At 56.9% G+C, this 19,079-nt stretch overlaps 1 protein-coding gene across 2 annotated transcripts in view; it reads left to right on the forward strand.

Moving 5' to 3' along the window:
• Positions 1 to 19,079, forward strand: part of BICRA (BRD4 interacting chromatin remodeling complex associated protein) — a 74,919-nt gene that overhangs the window by 44,340 nt on the left and 11,500 nt on the right. Inside the window, exons 2-7 of one of the 2 annotated variants that reach the window (XM_080827882.1) lie at positions 6,300 to 6,400; positions 7,561 to 7,606; positions 7,693 to 7,735; positions 9,598 to 9,663; positions 11,500 to 13,491; positions 14,063 to 14,239. In XM_080827882.1, coding sequence (XP_080684008.1) covers positions 7,566 to 7,606; positions 7,693 to 7,735; positions 9,598 to 9,663; positions 11,500 to 13,491; positions 14,063 to 14,239 — 2,319 coding nt within the window. In that variant the 5' untranslated portion in view covers positions 6,300 to 6,400; positions 7,561 to 7,565. The remainder of the gene's footprint in view (positions 1 to 6,299; positions 6,401 to 7,560; positions 7,607 to 7,692; positions 7,736 to 9,597; positions 9,664 to 11,499; positions 13,492 to 14,062; positions 14,240 to 19,079) is intronic. The other variant, XM_080827883.1, reaches the window with a different exon arrangement.

Raw genomic sequence — 19,079 nt, forward strand, 5'->3', positions numbered from 1 at the left:
CCACCCAGGTGTCCCACCAGTCACCTTTTTTTTAATAGCTTTCGGGTATGTGTGTGTGGAGGAGAGGGGCATGTAATACCACCCCTGGTTGAGAACCACGGGTCAGGCTCCCCTCCCCGCCCAGGGCCATGGATTGAGTGTGCTTTTGCTCATTAGAGTATCCCCAGGCTGGACACACCGTGCGTACTTCATAACTGCCCTTTCCACCAGGCTGCTGTGAACAAGTGAATGGATATGTCTGAGAGCGTCTGTATGTTCATTTCTTCATTCCCCAAATATTTACAGAGCCGCTCCCGAGCAGGCACCGGCATCCCGCAGAGAACAAAACAGACAATAAACGGTCAGACAGACGTTCGCTACTTGGTGTTAAAAACTGTCTTTTTCTTTAAAAAAAACTAAGCATTTTTCATTGTGGAAAATTTCAAATGTGCACCAAGTAGAGAGAACAGCCACATGGGGACCCCCCCCTCCGGTCCATCAGCCACCTCCATTCCTTTTCAGTTGCTGCCACTCTTACCAGTGAGAGAGCTTGCTGCCTCGAAGGAAATGTTCCCAATCCATGCTGCCCCAGCCACTCGAAACGCGGTGAGCGGGATTGAGGCTACATCTTAAAAGTCATTGAACTCTCTTATGGGAATTTAAAAAAATCTCCGATACTCCTCATTGTCCTTTTAAAAAATTTTCTTATTTTTTTAATCATGCTGAAAGACGCATAACGTAAAATTGACCACCTTAGCCAATTTTTTTTAAGTTGTATCTAAGTCTTCTCTCCCCCATCGTGGGGCTCGAACTTGTGACGCCGGGTCAGCCGGGCGCCCCCCCCCCCGACCTTACAGCCCCTGTGCAACGTGTAGTTCAGTGGAATTGGGACGCTCACCCTGTTGTACGGCTGCGGCCCCCGTCCACCTCCAGGACCCTTCGCTTTGCAGAACTGAAAGTCCGCACCCACTCAACAGTAACTCCCCATGCCCCCTTCTCCCTGGCCCCTGGCGGCCACCATTCTGCTTTCTGCCTCTGTGCACAGTACACGTCAGATCGTGTAGCGTGGGTCTCTTTGTCTACTGGCTCGTTGCAGGCAGCGCGATGTCCTCCTGGATCATCCATATTGGGCCTGTGTCCGGGTGTCCTTCCTGAATAATATTGTAAATCGGCACCACGGTCTCGCTTCTCCGTGCATCTGTCTGCGGATGCGCGGGCTGTTGTCACCTTTTGGTGATTGTGGGGCACGCTACTGTGACAAGGGGTGCCCCGAGATCTGCCCGAGACCCTCCTTTTTCAGTTCTTGTGGGGGAGGGGGACAGCAGGGGTATATACCCAGGAACAGACTTGCTGGATGATGAGGCAGTGGTATTGTGACTGTTTGGAGGGACCGCCGGACTGGTTTCCACAGCGGCTGCGCCAGTTTGCATTCCCACCAACAGGGCATGAGGGATCCAGTGTCCACACATCCTCAGCAATGCGTGTTTTCTGGGGTGGTTTTACTTTGTATGTGTTTGATAGTTGCCATCGGAATGGGTGTGAGCTGACGTTCGCGGTCCCGGCTGCATTGCCCTAACGATGAACCATATTGAGCATCTTCTCACGTGCCTGTGGCTGGCTGGCTGTCTGTCTTCTTTGGAGAAATGTCTTATTGAAGTCCTCTGTCCCAGTTCCATTGAATTAACCTGAATTTTTACGTAGCCACATGTGGCTGGGGTCAGCTGTATTGGTCAGCGCGTGAGTCTGTGTGCCCGCCCCCACCCCTGCCCCGAACACCCACAGTTGGGTTCTTTTAGGCAAAATCCCAGACATTTTACCATTTCATCCCTAAACATTTCAGGGTTTTTTATTTTTTTAAAGATTTTATTTTTTTTTTATTTGACACAGAGAGATTACAAGTAGGCAGAGAGGCAGGTAGAGAGAGAGAGGAGGAAGCAGGCTGCCTGCTGAGCAGAGAGCCCAATGCGGGACTCGATCCCAGGACCCTGAGATCATGACCTGAGCCGAAGGCAGAGGCTTAACCCACTGAGCCACCCAGGCATCCCTCAGGGTATGTTTTTACAGGGTAAGGGCCCTAAAGGGAAAGAAAAACACCACCACAATGCCATTATTATGCTTTGAACCTTTTTTTTTTTTTTAAGTAGACTTCACACTCTCTGTGGACCCCATTGCAGGGCTTGAACTCATGACCCTGAGATCAAGAACTGAGCTGAGATCAAGAGTCCTACGCTTCAGGGCACCTGGGTGGCTCAGTCGGTTAAGCATCTGCCTTCAGCTCAGGTCATGATATCAGGGTCCTGGGATCGAACCCCACATCAGGCTCCCTGCTCAGCGGGACTCCTGGTTCTCCCTCTCCCACATGTCCTGCTTGTGTTCCCTCTCTTGCTGTGTGTCTCTCTGTCAAATAAATAAATAAAATCTTTAAAAAAGAGAGAGAGACACTTCACCGACTGAAGCACCCAGGCACCCCTCCACTTTGAATCATTTTTTAAAAAGATTTTATTTGTTTGCTTATTTGATAGAGAAAGCCAGAGATAGCAAGAGAGATAGCAACAGAGAGCATGAGCGGGGAGGAGAGGGGGAAGCAGACTCCCCGCTGAGCAAGGAGCCCAACACAGGGGCTCCATCCCAGGACCCCAGAATCATGACTTGAGCCAAGGGCAGCCGCCTAACCAACTGAGCCACCCAGGCACCCTGTCCGCTTTGAACCTTAATCACAATTTCTTAATATTGTCAAATATCCAGGCAGCGTTCAGATTCTCTCTTTCAGCTTCATCTGTGTCCTTCAAACCTCCCTCTGCCTGCTGGACTGAGGGCTGTAGGGTATCTGCTTAACCCCACGTGGCCGTGTTTCCTCGGCTGTGTTTGGCCGTGGCTTCTCCGTAACCATTCTCTTTAGCCTCATTTATCTCATCTGAGAAATGGGGGTACGAACAGGCTTGGAAGGATCGAGGAGACGTGGTCTCTGGCGGTTTAAGTAGGACCATGTGCACAACCCAGGGCCAAAGCAGGTGGTATATAAAGCCTTCCAGAGGTGCTCGGGGTGACAACGGGGCACCTGGCAGCAGGTAGCAAAGCCGAAGCTTGGGGACTTTTTTCCCCAAGTTTCCCCAGCTTTTTTCTGGGCTCTGGCCGGAAAGCTTTAAGGGTCGCCCCATGAGATCATGTTCACAATGGCAGTTGAAATTGTTACAGTGGGATATTTGCTGCACAAAATACTTACCATGTGTGAGGATTAATGGCGTTCCTATGGAACAGTCCCACGGTGGGGGGTGGGGGGATGTATGTACCTTTATCTGCATTTTCCAGATGGGGAAACTGAGGCAGGCAGGGGGAGGTTTGAGTGACTGGTCATAGGGCACACAGCTAGCGGGTGGCAGTGCAGGGTTGGGCACTGGGGTGGCTGGGATACCACCCCGCCATCCCACAAGGGACCTTCATCAGTCCGGGGGCACCCGATACCCGCCGTGAGCCCTTGGTGGGCCGCTGGTGTCCGGCTGCACTGGAATTTGGGGCATTTATTCCAAACGTAGCAACTCTGGCCCCTCTCCCAATTTCCAACCTCTGAGATCCAGGGTAGGTCCTGGGAATCAGTGTGAAGGCCATGGCAGGGGAGATCAGACAAGGGTCAGGGAGGCAGAGGGTAGAAGCTGGGGGCCACTGCGCCCCTGACCTTTTCTCGCTAGCCACTCCCAAAACACCAAGGTCAAGGCTGGTATCGATGCCAGTAGCTGCCATGTAGACTACACTTCCACTCATTTGACCAGTGGACACAGGGAGGCCCAGAGAGGTGAAGTCACTTGCCCAAGGTCCCACAGCCCATGCCTGGTGGGGTGGGGACCTGAACCCTGGTCTCCAGCCCCTGTTGTGTCACGCTGAACCTCTTGGCATCAACCCGATGGGAGACACAGGAGGCCGAGGTACCAGACCTGCTAATCATTGACATACTGTTTTCTTTTTATTGTGGAAGCTCTCCAGAATGTACAGACCGACAAGAACGGTACCATGAAGCCCCCAGGTGCCCCTCACCCAGTCTTAACCATGATCAACTTCGTGCCACACCCGGCCCTCCCCGCTCCCCTGCCCACTACCACCTGATGGTGACAATTTGTTTTTTTTGTTTTTTTTTTAGAGCTTTTTAAGATCAGATTTAAATGTTTTGAACTTAAATGTGCAGATCTGAGCTGTGACATTTTAAACCCTCAGGGAACGGGCACCCCATCGTGAGGCAGAGCGTTTTCCTCTCGCCTAAAAGCCCCCCCCTTCATTTCTCTGCTGTTCCCGGTGGAATGAAAATGCACGAATGGGGTCATCCAGGTGGCGCAGCTGAGCGCCGACTCCTGCTTTCGGCTCAGGTTGTGATCTCCGTGAGATCGGGCCCCACGTCGGGCTCTGCGCTCAGCCGGGAGTTTGCTTGAGGACTTGCCCTCTCGGTGCCCCTCTCCCTCAAATAAATAAAGAAATTTTAGAAATACGCGCACGCACACATATACGCACACGAATAAAAAAATTCTCACAGAGACGTCAGGAATTTCCCAGTGGACATTCACCCACAGGCTTCATGTGGAGTGTCCTGGTCAGGAAGCACCCACTCCCGGCTCTAATTCTGCTGGCCTGAGGTTTGCAGAGCCTGGCCGCACCTGAAACTCAGTGCAGGGGTGGGAAGACCCCACACAAAGCCGGCTGCTCAGGCAAAGCCACCTCACGAGCTCGTGGACACCCCCAGGCCATGGCAGTGCACCCGGCATCTAGCTGGGACAGGATCCCGTGTTCCTGGGTCCTGTGGCGGATCGTTTCTAGATCTTTCCAGGGCCTGGGCCTGCCAAGTAAGAGGGGAAGCCCTGGGTGCTCCCATTCCTCTCGCTTTTTCTTTTTCGAATCTGAACTATTCCAAGCATTCCTGCAATGATAACAAAGGCTGCCACCCGGCTTCATCTAATCTTGACATTTTTGCTGTATTTGCTTTAGATTTTAGAGAGAAGCAGCATGATGAGAGGATTGTGCCCGGCATAGTGGTTAAGGGCAGGGACTCTGAGCAAGCCTGCCTTGGCTCAAACCCCAGCCTGGCCCCTTTGCCAGTTGAGGGCTCTTGGGTGTGTTGGGCGTTGTTCTGAGCCTCCGTTTCCCCATCTGCAGAACAGGGCTCATCAAAGTGCCTGCCTTGCAGGGGTCTAGAGAAGGTGAAACGGGTTCCTACAGGTAGAGCACCTAAAGCCAGTGCTGGAGGGGCGCCTGGGTGGCTCAGTGGCTGGGCATCTGCCTTCAGCCCAGGTCATGATCCCAGAACCCTGGGATCGAGCTCCACACCAGGCTCCCTGATCAGTGGGGAATCTGCTTCTCCCTGTTCTCTCTCTCTCTCACTCTGTGCTCTCTCTCTCAAATAAATAAAATCTTTAAAAAAAAACAAAAAACAAAAAAACAGTGGCGGGCGGGCACCATCATCGTGGTGGTTACCAGCGATTCTGTATTTGCGAAGTCGCCTGCTCGAGAACACATGTAACTTGCAGATCAATACGGATGCACTTCCATGGTCCCTGGGGGACTTGTGAGAAATATGAGTGGCCCTGAGTGCATGCACCTGCCGGGGTGGAACACGGCCATGCCTTGCCGTCTTGGTTCAGCTCCCGTATTGTCGAGTGCCGTGGTTTTTCCACGTCTGTGCTCTTGGTGCGGGTTTGCTGCGGAAAACAGCTCCTGGCATAGGACTGAAGTGCTCCCTGGTGTCCCCAAGTGCGGGAAGGCCGGGATGCGCCCTCTGGAGAGAGCGCGTGTGTTCGAGGAACATCCTTCAGGCCTGAGTCACAGAGCTGTTGGCGGTGGGTTCGGTGTTAAGGAACCAACAGTTTATATTACACGAGGTGTCCATAAACGGAGACACAGTAGACTAAGGCTGTGTATCGCTGCATTGATGACAATGTGAGCAAAGGCTCGCAGGAGGCCACCTGTGTTCCCCTCCCGGGATCAGTGGCCCGGAATCCACGGCCACACGCTCACGGCAACTGTGCGGAATGCAAGTGCCTCAGGTAACGAGAATTGACTGTGTTTTATGAGGTCCAGGTGTCAGTAAATTACGTCATGGGACGTCCCACATTGCCGTAGCACAGGACTGTGTAGCACTCTACCCCGCGCTCTGTGTGTGCGTGTCACACATGGGGTCCCATGTAGTGTCGTCTCACCTCCTCTTAACCTTGAGTTTGACTCCTTCTTTTCTTACCTCCTCACACGTGGTCTGGTCAGCCCCTGTCCTGGGCTCCCCACTCCCTCCCTCCCCCCATCCTTCTTGTCACGGACTTTCTTACAGCCTCTTATTCTCTCCACAGCTGGCCCCCAAAAGGACACTCCCCAAGTCCCCAGCTGGGGGCCCCGCGTAGACCTGGAGTGGACACCCCCTCCTTCCCTTCATGATTCGTTTGTAGCGCAGGTAACCGGCCAAGGGTCCCAGTTGGTGCCCGGAGGGGCACTTGCCCCTCCTTGCTCCTCCCTGGGCCCCCCGTGACCCCCGGGGGAGGGAGGAACACTCCTTCTTGGCAGAGCCTGGCTTAGAAACGCTCTTCTGTCCCTCCCCCTCCGGTCTCGGACCCCCGGGGTCATCTGGACCATTCCCCTGCTTCCCTGCCCACTGCAGGTGGGATCTTCTCCCCATTTTTCCATTTTTTCCAGATTCTTTGCAGGTCTAGCCTCTCTGTCCCCGGGCTGGGCCTGCCCCTCCCACCCCACCCCTGCCCTGGGCTGTTTTCGGGAAGGGAAGGGCTTGTAGGTCACAGACCTGGTGGTGACTCGGGAAGAAGGAAGCATAGGTGGGGCTGGGATCTGGAGCCAGAGAGAGCCTATTGTCACCCCTGCCAAGTGCAGCCAGAGCCTGGGAAGGACCTCTAAGGACGGTCCCCATGGCCAACTCTCGAAGGGAGAGTCACTGGTGTGTGTGTTCGGGGGGTGTTCCCGCCAGCTTTGCATGGCATGTTCTAGACTGGGCTTGTTGACCCAAGGCCCCCAGGGTGTGCGTGTGTGTCCCACGGCCCTTGGGAAAGTGTGTCACAGTTTTGGCCCACCTGCACATTTTTGGCAGAAGAGTCTTTTGCCTTCGTCAGATTCTCCAAGGTACTGTTCAGAGATGACCTGAACCATTTAGGACCCTTGGTATGCAGGGCAGACCCCTGTCACACTCTCGCTCTGAGCCAGACCCAGTCCCAGGGAGGCCGGGCAGCCGGGACTCTGGATTTAAGGCCTGGCTCTGCCCCCTGCTGGCTGGGATCTGAATGACAGGCTCTGGGCCCCCATTTATGGGTGTGTGAAGCACTGAGCACGGGCCTGCTTGTGATCAGGGCTCACTCTGTCTTGGTGGATGTCCTCACTGTGGGCATCACATGCTGGGGAAGAAGCGGGGGGAGAGGGGAAAGGCAGCGCTCTCTGGCTGGTCACCAGCCCCAGCCACAGCCATAGGCTCAAGGGAACGGAAAGTCTGACCTTCCGGAGACCTTGGTCCCAGGGAGCAGTCCTGAAAGGGAGGGTCCTGGCACGCTGCCTACGTCTAACCTTGTCTCCCTTGCCCCCTTCCTGCCCCCCTCCCCGCCCCCGGTTCAGTGGCGATGGATGATGAGGATGGGAGATGCTTACTAGACGTGATTTGGTGAGTAACGGACTCCCTCTGCCCTCCCTGTCTCCCCACTTCCCCACCCCTCTCCTCCTCAGTGTCTCTCCCTTTCTGTCTTTCAGTGACCCTCAGGCCCTCAATGACTTCCTACATGGATCCGAGAAGGTGAGTGTGGGGGTAGGCAGGGGCCTCCCCGGGCTAGGGGGCTGTGGAATTGGGGGGCTAAGAGACCTGTGCCCTGGTTCAGTACACATCTGCCTCGTGCCTTCTGGGAACTGGGCCCTTGGGTTATGGAAAGAGCAGAAGAGATGACAAATCCCTGCCCTCACGCCCTATACGTGTCCTTAGTAAACAGAGCAGTAACTGCTCAAGGGGATCTCAGACAGAACCCTGCGGCGCAGGATAAGAGATAAGAATGTCACCCACACCATGGAAATGGTTTAAAACCAAACGAATGGGGGACTGGGGTGGTGGCTTCTTTAGCTAGCGTGGGCAGGGAGGTGACCTTGAAGGCGACCTTGAAGGATCTGATGGAGGCCCGCATGGTGCTCTGGGCAGGGGAGGAACAGGTAGAAATGCAGGAAAATTTGCCATATTCGCGGAGCGGAAAGAAGGCAGGTGTGGCCGGACAGAAGGGAAACTAGTAGTGGTGAGAGTGTCATGAACAGAAGTCACAGGACATGGAGGGCCTGGAACAAAGCGGGGGAGAGTGGACGTGCTGAGCCACGAGGAAGTGTATCGGTTCTCTAGGGCCGTGTAACAAATGATCCCAGCACTTAGTGACTTATAACAACTTGGTGGCACTCTCCCAGTTTTGAGGGTCGGGACTCAGGGAGCGGTTCAGCTGGGTGCCTCTGGCTCAGGGTCTGTCCTGAGGTTGCAGTCAGGATGTTGGCTGGAGCCACCGTCATCTGAAGGCTCGGATGGGGCCGGAGGCCATGCTTCTCCGATGGTCCTTTCCCTCGGCTGCGGGCTGAAGGCCTCGGGGCCTCACCACAGCGGCCTCTCCACAGGATCCTCAAACGTCCTCACGACAGGGCAGGCAGCTTGCCCCAGAGTGAGGGACCCAAAGGAGAGAGCCAGGAGGAAGCTCAGTGCCTCTTATGATCTCATTTCTGAAGTCACACACCATCGCTTTTGTACCTTGTACTCACTAGAAGTGGGTCACCAAGTCAGCCCACACTCCCCGGGAGGGGAACGGAGTCTTAGAAGGAGAAGCGGTCGATGATTTGTGGAGTGGGGGCGAGTGCAGTGGGCTGAGGGTGGTCAGGGCGGGCCATGGAGGGGGTGGCGGGCACTGGCTCTGGGGTCTGTCCGGGGGCAGAGTCAGATAGACGTGCGGGTGGTGGAGATGTCAAGGAGGAGAGGGTGTCAGGTTGGCCCCTGGATTTGGGCCTGAGCTGCAGAGTGGGTTGGGTCCCCAGAGGTGGGGAGTTTGGGGCAGACTCCCCAAGGAAGGCTGTTGGCCGTGCCCAGCTCGGGTTCTGGGGAGACGTCCATGTAGAGAGAAAGCAGGCAGGCTCCGCTACGGACAGACGTTCAGCGGGCGCCCGTGTGGACGCCAGGCCCTGTTCTGGCACGAGAGACGTCCCCGGGAATTGGCCAGGTCTCGCCCTCCCGGAAACGGGTGTGGCATGGCACGCTGGGTGCCCGGACGGTGGGGCAGGCCGGCGACTTGGGCCGACCGGAGGAAGGAGTGACTTAGGGGGGACAGGCAGCTATTGGGAGGAGGCCGTGACAGTGACAGATCCTGATAGACCTGCTGCCAGAGAGGTGAAGGGGGAAGACGGGGCATGGCTTGGGCAAAGGCGTGAAGGCAAGATTCTTGGGTTTCGAACACGCTGCCAAGCCCCGTTCTTTGGGGCCTCTGTTCTAGAGGGGCAGTGTCCTGTACTCTGCGTCCCCCACCCCGACCCCGTCTTTGTCCTTTGGTCCAGTGTAACTTTAAATTGGTTTTTGTTCTAGAGCAGGGCTTGTGGGCTGCCTGGCTGACCTTTGACCTTGGGTGGGGGCGGGTCTTGTTGCAGCTCGATGGTGATGACCTCCTGGATAACCCCGGGGAAGCCCAAAGTGCCTTCTATGAAGGTCCTGGGGTAAGTGGCCCAGGGGTTCTGGGAGGGCCCCAGGCTCTTGGTCATGGCTCATGTTGCCCCTGGAGGTGGCGGGCGGGAGGGAGGGAGGTCCTAATGGGGAGAGGGTAGGGCTCATGATTGTCCCCCTGGGGCATGTTGCCAGGTGGAGGGTTGGGGTAAGGGAGGGGGTCAGTCACTGACAGCAGTGTGGGGCAAGAGGGGAGCCACAGTGGGATGGTCTGGCTCTGCCCACGGGCTCCTCAGGAAGAGGTGAGGGTCCTGGGAGGTGCCAGCTCTGGGGTTCACTGGGGGCCACTGTTCTCGGGAGCAGAGAGTGTGGGGGCCTGGGGGCCTGTCCCTGCTTAGCCACAGTGGGGTGTGACCTAGGGGAAGGGGATCAAGTAACGCAGACCTCCGTCTCCATCTGGAAAACCAAGGCGGGGCGGTGGATGGGGGTGGTGATGAGCCGAGCCCAGAGTGGGGACAGCAGTGGACATTAACTGAGCACCTACTGTATGCCTGCCTGTGCCTCCTGTCCTTCCCCCCTTCCTCCCCTTCTGCTGCTTCTCCCTTGTCTCCCCCCACCTCCTTTCTCCTGCCTCCCCGCCCCCCCCACTCAGCTCTTCTCCCCCCTCCCTCATGGTCACCATAACTAGGATTCACTGAACACTTACTATGTGCCGCCAAGTCCCTTTCAGTGTTTTTTATTTAGTGCCCACAACTCTAATAATATATGCGGAACAGTTCGTTTTTCGTTGTATAAACACCTGTAAAGTCCTTGGTCAGGTTCTCCCGGATGTGAGGTCAGCAAATGTCACACCCGTCCTGGGAGGCGGGTTTGGTTGTGGCCATTTAGCGGTGAAGAACTCAGAACCGCCTGGTTCTGGGTTGGGGACCGAGTAGGGACCCCCTCCTCCCAAGCACTCCCCTCCTTCCATCTGGGAAAGGAGGATGGGGTAGTGCCCGTCTCACTGAGCTTGTTACCGACAACGACAACACGGAAGGCATGTTAGGTGAGGGTTCTCGCACACCTGCGAGTGTCAGGTACCACGGTCAGCCCTCCCTGAGATTGACCTCCCGTCCTTTTAAACTCCCAAGTTTTGATCTATTCTCTGGTCAAATAGCAGCGGGGGTTCCGTGCTCAAAGCATAATTATCGCTCATGCGGTATTTGTTCAAATAGTCACACGCGTATCAATTGTGCTCCTCCTGGATCGCGATCTGGGACAGCGTGGGGGTCCTGAGACGGGTCCAACTTAGCGCCGCCCGCACAAAACCAAGTTCACGGCGGTAGCTGCAGCTGCCGTTAACACAGCCGTGGTCTCTTATCCGAAACCCTTGGGGCCAGGTGCATTTCAGAATTTGGTATTTTCCAGATGCCAGGACGGTGATACAGAATGTCACGTAGCACGCTTGCTCACCTTCCCGTGGCCGAAAAGAGTCCCGTCACGTGGACAAATCATGGCCTTCCCCAAGAGCGCTACGTCACTTTTGGTCAGGTTTTACTCTGGAAGAGTTAGGAAGACATTTGTAGTTTTCAGATTGCTTTGAAATGTGACATTTGCCAGTCTCAAATTGCTTTGGAATTGTAGATTAAGTATTATGGGCCCTTCTAGCTTTTTAAAGGATGGGCTTTATTTCGTCCTATGGATGTGTACATACGGGGCGACAGGCCAGACTGAGGCCAGGTTGTACCGCTCAGTGGAGCTGGGATTTGAACCTAGGTCCAGCCCCTTCCAGATGGAATATTCTCTCTGCTCGTACTGCTCGGGCAGCGCGGGTCCTGTTGGTTCAGCCGTGCCGGGAGCCAGCCCCTCGCTAACCTCCGCTCTTCCCTTCCATCTTACCCGGCCTCCAGCTCCACGTGCAAGAAGCTTCTGGCAACCACTTGAGCCCAGAGCCCACACAGCCGGCCCCCAGCGTGGACCTAGATTTCCTGGAGGATGCGATCCTGGGGTCGCCGGCCGCGGGGGGCGGCGGCGGGGGCGGTGGCGGCGCCGACCAGCCCTGTGACATCCTCCAGCAGAGCCTCCAAGAGGCCAACATCACTGAGCAGACACTTGAGGCTGAGGCCGAGCTGGACCTGGGTCCCTTCCAGCTGCCCACCCTCCAGCCTGCGGATGGTGGAGCCGGCCCGGCCGGTGCCGGAGGGGCTGCTGCCGTGGCCGCTGGGCCCCAGGCCCTGTTCCCGGGCGGCCCTGACCTGCTGGGGCTGCAGGCCCCGCCCACCGTGCTGACCCATCAGGCCCTGGTGCCGCCCCAAGACGTGGTCAACAAGGCCTTGAGCGTCCAGCCCTTCCTGCAGCCCGTGGGCCTGGGCAACGTGACCTTGCAGCCCATCCCAGGCCTCCAGGGCCTGCCCAACGGCAGCCCCGGGGGCGCCACGGCGGCCACGCTTGGCCTGGCCCCCATCCAAGTGGTGGGCCAGCCTGTCATGGCACTCAACCCGCCCACCTCCCAGCTCCTCGCCAAGCAGGTGCCTGTCAGCGGCTATCTGGCCTCGGCAGCCGGCCCCTCAGAGCCCGTGACCTTGGCGTCTGCTGGCGTCTCGCCCCAGGGGGCTGGCCTGGTCATCCAGAAGAACCTCCCCACGGCCGTGGCCACCACGCTCAACGGGAACTCGGTGTTTGGAGGGGCAGGGGCGGCCACGGCAGCAGCCGGCGGTGCGCCCTCGGGGCAACCGCTGGCGGTGGCCCCTGGCCTTGGCACATCACCGCTGGTCCCAGCGCCCAACGTGATCCTGCATCGCACGCCCACGCCCATCCAGCCCAAGCCCGCCGGCGTGCTGCCCCCCAAGCTCTACCAGCTGACGCCCAAGCCCTTCGCCCCGGCGGGTACCACGCTCACCATCCAGGGCGAGGCGGGGGGCCTCCCGCAGCAGCCCAAGGCCCCCCAGAACCTGACTTTCATGGCGGCAGGCAAGGCCGGCCAGAATGTGGTGCTGTCAGGCTTCCCCGCACCCGCGCTGCAGGCAAACGTCTTCAAGCAGCCGCCTGCCACCACGACCGGGGCTGCCCCGCCCCAGCCCCCCGGGGCCCTGAGCAAGCCCATGAGCGTCCACCTCTTGAATCAAGGCAGCAGCATCGTCATCCCCGCGCAGCACATGCTGCCGGGCCAGAACCAGTTCCTGCTGCCGGGCGCGCCTGCCGTCCAGCTCCCCCAGACGCTCTCGGCCCTGCCCACCAATGTTGGCGGGCAGATCCTGGCAGCCGCGGCCCCCCATGCGGGCGGACAGCTCATCGCAAACCCCATTCTCACCAACCAGAACCTGGCGGGGCCGCTGAGCCTGGGCCCCGTGCTGGCCCCCCACTCCGGGGCCCACAGTGCCGCCCACATCCTCTCGGCCGCCCCCATCCAGGTGGGCCAGCCAGCGCTCTTCCAGATGCCTGTGTCGCTGGCCGCGGGCAGTCTGCCCACGCAGAGCCAGCCGGCCCCCACCGGCCCCGCCGCCACGACTGTCCTCCAGGGGGTCACTCTGCCCCCCAGCGCCGTGGCCATGCTCAATACCCCCGATGGGCTGGTACAGCCGGCCACCCCTGCCGCCACGGGGGAGGCCACGCCTGTTCTCGCGGTGCAGACAGCCCCCCAGGCGCCCCCGGCGGTCAGCACCCCGCTGCCTTTGGGCCTCCAGCAGCCACCGGCACAGCAGCAGCAGCAGCAGCAGCAGCCGCCGCCGCCGCCGCCCCCGCAGGCCCCTACCCCTCAGGCCGCCGCCCCGCCTCAGGCCACCACCCCCCAGCCCAGCCCAGGCCTGGCGTCCAGCCCAGAGAAGATCGTCCTGGGACAGCCGCCCTCTGCCGCCACCACGGCCATCCTCACTCAGGACTCCCTGCAGATGTTCCTGCCCCAGGTAACTGGGGATGGGCTGGCAGGGATGTGGGGAGGGGGGCGGGCAGGGGACGGGGGTGTGCTGCAGAGAGGGGCCAGAGCTGGAGCTGAAACCATGTGCGGTGGAGGCAGCGACTGGGGAGGGTCTGGTGGGGTCGGGAGAGCATCTCCGAGGTGGCACCCCTATGCCCAGTGCGTGCGTCCCCTTGGGGGAAGCCACAGGGTGACAGGGACTGACACAGGCAAGGAGGGGGCCCGACTGGCTCACAGACTGACCATCTGTCCTCCTGCTGGAGGGCACAAGAATCACAGAGAGAACGGGAAAGACAAGGACAGACGGACAGACAGATGGGGCGGGTGGCTGCGGGCTGGAAGATGGTCGGGGCCCCGGGCCGAAGGAACTGGGGTTGCGGCCTCCCTGGTGCCTGGATCCCGGGGCTCCCGGCCGCCCTGCCCTCTGTGCCCAGCCTCTCGGTGCCCCTCGGCCCAGTTCCCACCACCCTGCTCTCTGGAGCCTTGGGGAGGCTGGGGTCTCAGGGAGGCCGCGGGTCCACAGGGTGGCCTTCTGACCCGGTGCGGGCTCCCCGTTTCAGGAGAGGAGCCAGCAGCCCCTCTCCGCAGACGGCCCCCACCTCTCCGTGCCCGCCTCGGTCATAGTCAGCGCCCCGCCTCCCGCCCAAGACCCAGCCCCGAGCACCCCCATCGCCAAAGGAGCTGGCCTCGGCCCTCAGGCCCCCGACAGCCAGGCTTCCCCAGCGCCGGCCCCCCAGGTAGACAAATCCCAGCAGCCTCTGTCCCAGCTCAGACGGAGCCTTGCCCCTGCGACCCCTCCTCCCGCTCACTCCTCCCCGCTCTGGCTGCCCTGCCTTGCCTCTCTGTCTTGCTGGCTTGGGAAGGGTGCTCCTTCGCTCCCCAGATAGTTCCCGAGGGTCTTCTGCAGTCATGGACTCCTAGGACCCAGGCCACAATGGGGGGAGCCCACAGTCTAGGCAGAGGGACACACGGCAGGCAGGTGTTTGCTAGAATTCTCATTTTCATATCCAGGTAAGCAGGACATTCAGAGGGCTCCTATCTCCAAAGCTACCAGAGGTCTCGCTGAAAAGCCCAGTCCCCTGAACCACAGCCCCCTGCTTTCCCCGAGGGCGGTTTCTTGCAGCCCTTTGCGTGCACGCACGTGCACACACACACACACACACACACACACGGATAAGGCGAATGGCACCGATTTTTGCCCTCCCGTTGTTACAAACGCGTTGGCATACTAGGCAGCTCTGTGCCTTTGATCATTGAAAGATTCATCTTGGAGACGGTACTTCCTTCTTCCTTCTTCCGTATGACCGCACGGTACTCCCGCTGTCAGATGGTTGGGTCACGTCCAGTCTTTAGCTGTGATGAGCGAAGCCACGGAGGATGACTGTACATATGTCACTGTTTTTGAAGAGGAAAGTGCTGGGTCCGTCGGAGGCCATTTGCACGTGCAGTGTTGATGGATGCTGCCAGATTGCTGGGTTTGTCCTTGATCAGTAGTCTGTTGCCTGTGCTTGTTCTTCCTTAACCTCCGCAGTGTATTGAACTTAGCCGATCTTGTAAGGTGAAAAGCGGCTCCTTGTTCTGTTTTAATTTGCGTTTCTTTTACTGTGAATGAGGTGGGGCAGGTTTTCTTAGATGTGGAGCTGTTTCTGTTTTCTCTGGAATCATCAGCCATACCCCTTGCCAACTTTAAACTTGGGGTGAGTGGTCCTATTCTTGTTGATTTATAGAAACTCTTTACATATTAGGAAAATTCGCCTTTGTCTCATATGAGCCATAAGCACATGAGAGTTCAGGGAGAGCCCCTTTTATTCTGGAGGGGTGGATTTTATATACTCTTTTAGAAAGGACTGGTGGATAGGTAGAGGAGGTAGGTAAAAGGAAGAAGAGGGAATGACGTCAGCAAGGTCAGAGCAGCAGAAAGCAGCATGGGCTTTGGCCTTAAACAGCATGATTTCACTCTCCAGTTCTGCTACTTGCCATGTGACCTCAAGCAACCAGTTTCCTGTTTCCTTAAACAGATTCTTTGGGGAAGGAGGGCACTTAGTATGTGCCTGGCCTTGTGCTGACTCAGAGCAATTCCCCGTAACTACTGGACCTTGATTTCCTCATCTGGAAAATGGGAATAATACTTTCTTAGAGGCTTATTAGGAGTAAGTGAGTTAACATATGCTAGCACGGAGGAAGGCCTCAAGAAATACTTGCTATTAGCGTTATTATTGTTGTGGGATAGAACAGGATCTGGTCCAGATTCACACAGTCTAGAGGGACATGGGGCCAAGGTGGCCTCAGGCCATCTCTCCCCCAGGAGGAGAAAGAAGCAGAAGTGGAGGGACAAGAGGTCAGGAGTTGCCTGGCCTTTGAGTGACTCAAGTTGGAAGCAGCATCTCTAGAGTGGGTCCAGTGCCGGCCTAGGTCCCTCCGGCAAACAGCTTCCCCTCCCTGAGCCTCCCACAGTCATCTGTACCAGGGGGTTGTAGAACTGGGTAAATCAGTGTGGAAATCACTTATTGATGAAATCAAGCACACTCCCAGGAGTCTGCCCAACACATGACGCTCCCTGCTGAGTATGCCGCAGTGCAATCAAAGGGAGAGAATGTTCTCGGAGATGTGGGTCAGCTGCAGGGAAAGAGCCCAGGAGATGAAAGCATTGAAGGGAGCAGGGTCCCCATGAGGGGACAGGAGAGGAATCCACTCTAGGGAAAGTGGGGAGGAACTGCCTCAGGGATGGGGGGGGGTGTATTTAAGCCCAGGCCCCAAGAAAGAGAAATTGTGGGGATGGGCAATAGCATGTGCAAAGGCCCTGAGGCAAGGACAAGCTTGGGATGTCAAGGAATGGAAAGTAGGTTGGAGGGGAGTGGAGGGAGGTTGGGTCAGAGAAGTTGGCAGTGCCTCTTGGCCAAACCAGTGGAGGGCTTTCAGCTGGACTGTGGCACGGGCTGGTGGTAATGATTTTCAGCAATCCCTCTGGCTTTCATCGGAAAATGGTTTGGTGGGCAAAAAGAATGAAGTCCAGAGACCCTCGTGGGTCAAGATGACAGGGCTTCAAAGACCAGGGTGGTCACGGCAATGACAGAGGGACGCTGGAGGATTCGGGCCATAATCTGGAGCTTGCTTTAGGGATTGGAGGCATGAAGAGGAGGGCATCACGGTGAAAACTAAGTGCATCATGGTAAAAACTAAAGTGCATCATAACATTTCTGTTTTAAGTGCTATTCAGAACCCTTTCCAAGCATTGTCTCTTTGAAAGCTCCCATCAGGCAGGTGGAAGATATTCTCCTTATTTTACAGATGAGGAAACTGAGGCACAGAGATTAAGTAGGTTACCCAAGGTTACCTAGCTGGTAGGGCCTGGATTTGAACCTGAATGGTTAGTGGCCGGAACAGCTGAGGTCTGGAGAACGCCAGACCTGAGCACGAATCCCAGCTCAGCATCAGACGCTCCCAGGACACGGTCTACCTGTCTGCCAAGTAGGAGTAGAGCCACCGACCTCACGGCAGCTCTGCACAGAGTCGGCAGCATTTCGATGAGCAGAGATACCTGGCATTTGCAGTAAGAGTAGTAACGAAGCTGCAGATGGTCTTTAGAGGAAAGGTCAGCTGTGCCCATGAGCTGATCCTGGTCACCCCCTTGCAGGCCGGCGCCGGGCTGGACACATGGTCACCCTGCTGCCCCTTTCGCGCCTGCAACCCTGCACGGCATGACGGGAGCTCTTGATGAGTGTTTGTTGGGGAAGCAGGTGGATGGAGGGGTGGGGGTGGGGGGGGTGGATTGGATGATGGATGGATGGATGGACGGACGGACAGGTGGACAGGTGGGTGAGTGGATTGACCAAAGAATACAGATGCACCTAAATACCAGCGAGGTACGAACTTGTGTGCGTGTGCGTGCGTGCATGCGCGCGTGTGCATAAGAGCCGCTCCTAGACTAGAGCTGGGTCCTTCGTGCAGCCCCCGTTCCCCCGGCGCGTGCTTCGTACCCAGCCTTTTGCAGGGAGGTAAGAGGGAGGCAGCCCTGCCCTCTCCGGGCTTACGCTCCAGGGATGGGTTTTATCATCAATATCCCAGCTCTTGAAATTGGCCCTCGATGGGGCCCCCGACTGTCTTTTCAGGGAGGGAACACTGACCATCCTACTCAGGAGGCTTAAGGCCTGCTGTGTGTGGCTTACAGTAGGCTTAAAACACACACACGTGCTTTGTTGTTGTGATTCAAAGAGACGTGGTTTTAAAAATTGGGTTTAAAAACAAAGGGCACACGGGGAAAGTGAGTCTTTCTGTCCGTGGAATTTCTGGCCCTGCCCCCCTCCCCACCCCGTTGGCCCCCCACCCCCATGGATTTCCCTGTGGAGCCCCACCGTGTCCTTATCACACAGGCACTAGGGACACTTGGGGCCGGGTCGTTCTGTGTTGTCAGGGGGCTGTCCTGAGCACGGTAGCACCCCTAAGCCTCCAACCGTTTGTTGCCGGCAGCGACCCTGCTGCAGGTGGGACAGCCATGGCGATCGCTGGAGATTGCCAGGTGTCGCCTGAGAGACGGAGTCACCTGGGTGGGGCACCGCCATTCTGTGCACATGACAGACCTCCCTTGTCTGAGCTCGGAGCCAGCCAGACGTGACAGCCTGCATGTGCATGTGCTCCCTCCTTACACGCAGAAGCACACTGTCCCATTCTTCCGTACCACGCTTTGTTGGATCGGCCAGATCTCTTGGACCATTGACTTGCATGAGAATTCCACTCTACATCACCCCCTGGGACGTGCGCATGCGTGTGTGTGTCTGTGTGTGTATACATGTGCATGTCACCAAAACAGCTTTCACAGGATAATACCGTGTGCAATGCACGCTGATATTTTGTATTTGGTTTTCTCTGTTCTTATTCTTTTTATTATTTTTTTAAGATTTTATTTATTTGAGAGAGAGAGAACGAGCGGGGGAGGGTCAGAGGGAGAAGCAGGCTTTCTGCTGAGCAGGAAGCCCGATGCGCGACTCGATCTCAGGACTCCAGGATCCTGACCTGAGCTGAAGGCAGATGTTTAGCCTACTGAGCCACCCAGGCGCCCCTCCTCTGTTCTTTTTAAATGCTGATCGTGACCCACCAAAATGCCAGGAACCATTACTCACAGACACTAGGTGTGATGTGAAAGCCACCGTCCGGGGTAGTCATTAGGCACTGGGACTCCAAAATCCCAACTCTGCCACTTACAGGCTCAGTGACCTTAGCCAAGTCCCCTGCCTCTGTGTGCCTCAGTTTTCTTCCCCGAAAATGAGGATGAGGAAAACAGCATCTAGGTCACAGTGTCGTCGTGAGGAATAAATAAGCTAATACAGGTTAAGGTGCTTGAATGGGGTCAGGCACATTGAAAGTGCCTCAACCCAAAGGAAGCCAGGGAAACACTACAAAGGACCGTGGGTAAACATCTTAGGCTTTGCACGCAAGCCACCCCAGACCGCACATCAATGAGTGAGCACAGACCTGTTCCAATAAAACTTTACTTATGGACACCGAAATTTGAATTTCATATTATTGTCACCAACCACAGTCTATTCTTTTGATTTCTTTTCCACCATTTTAAAAAAGATC

Source organism: Martes martes, assembly GCF_963455335.1.
Source record: "Martes martes genome assembly, chromosome: 17".
NCBI classification, from domain to species: Eukaryota; Metazoa; Chordata; class Mammalia; order Carnivora; family Mustelidae; genus Martes; species Martes martes.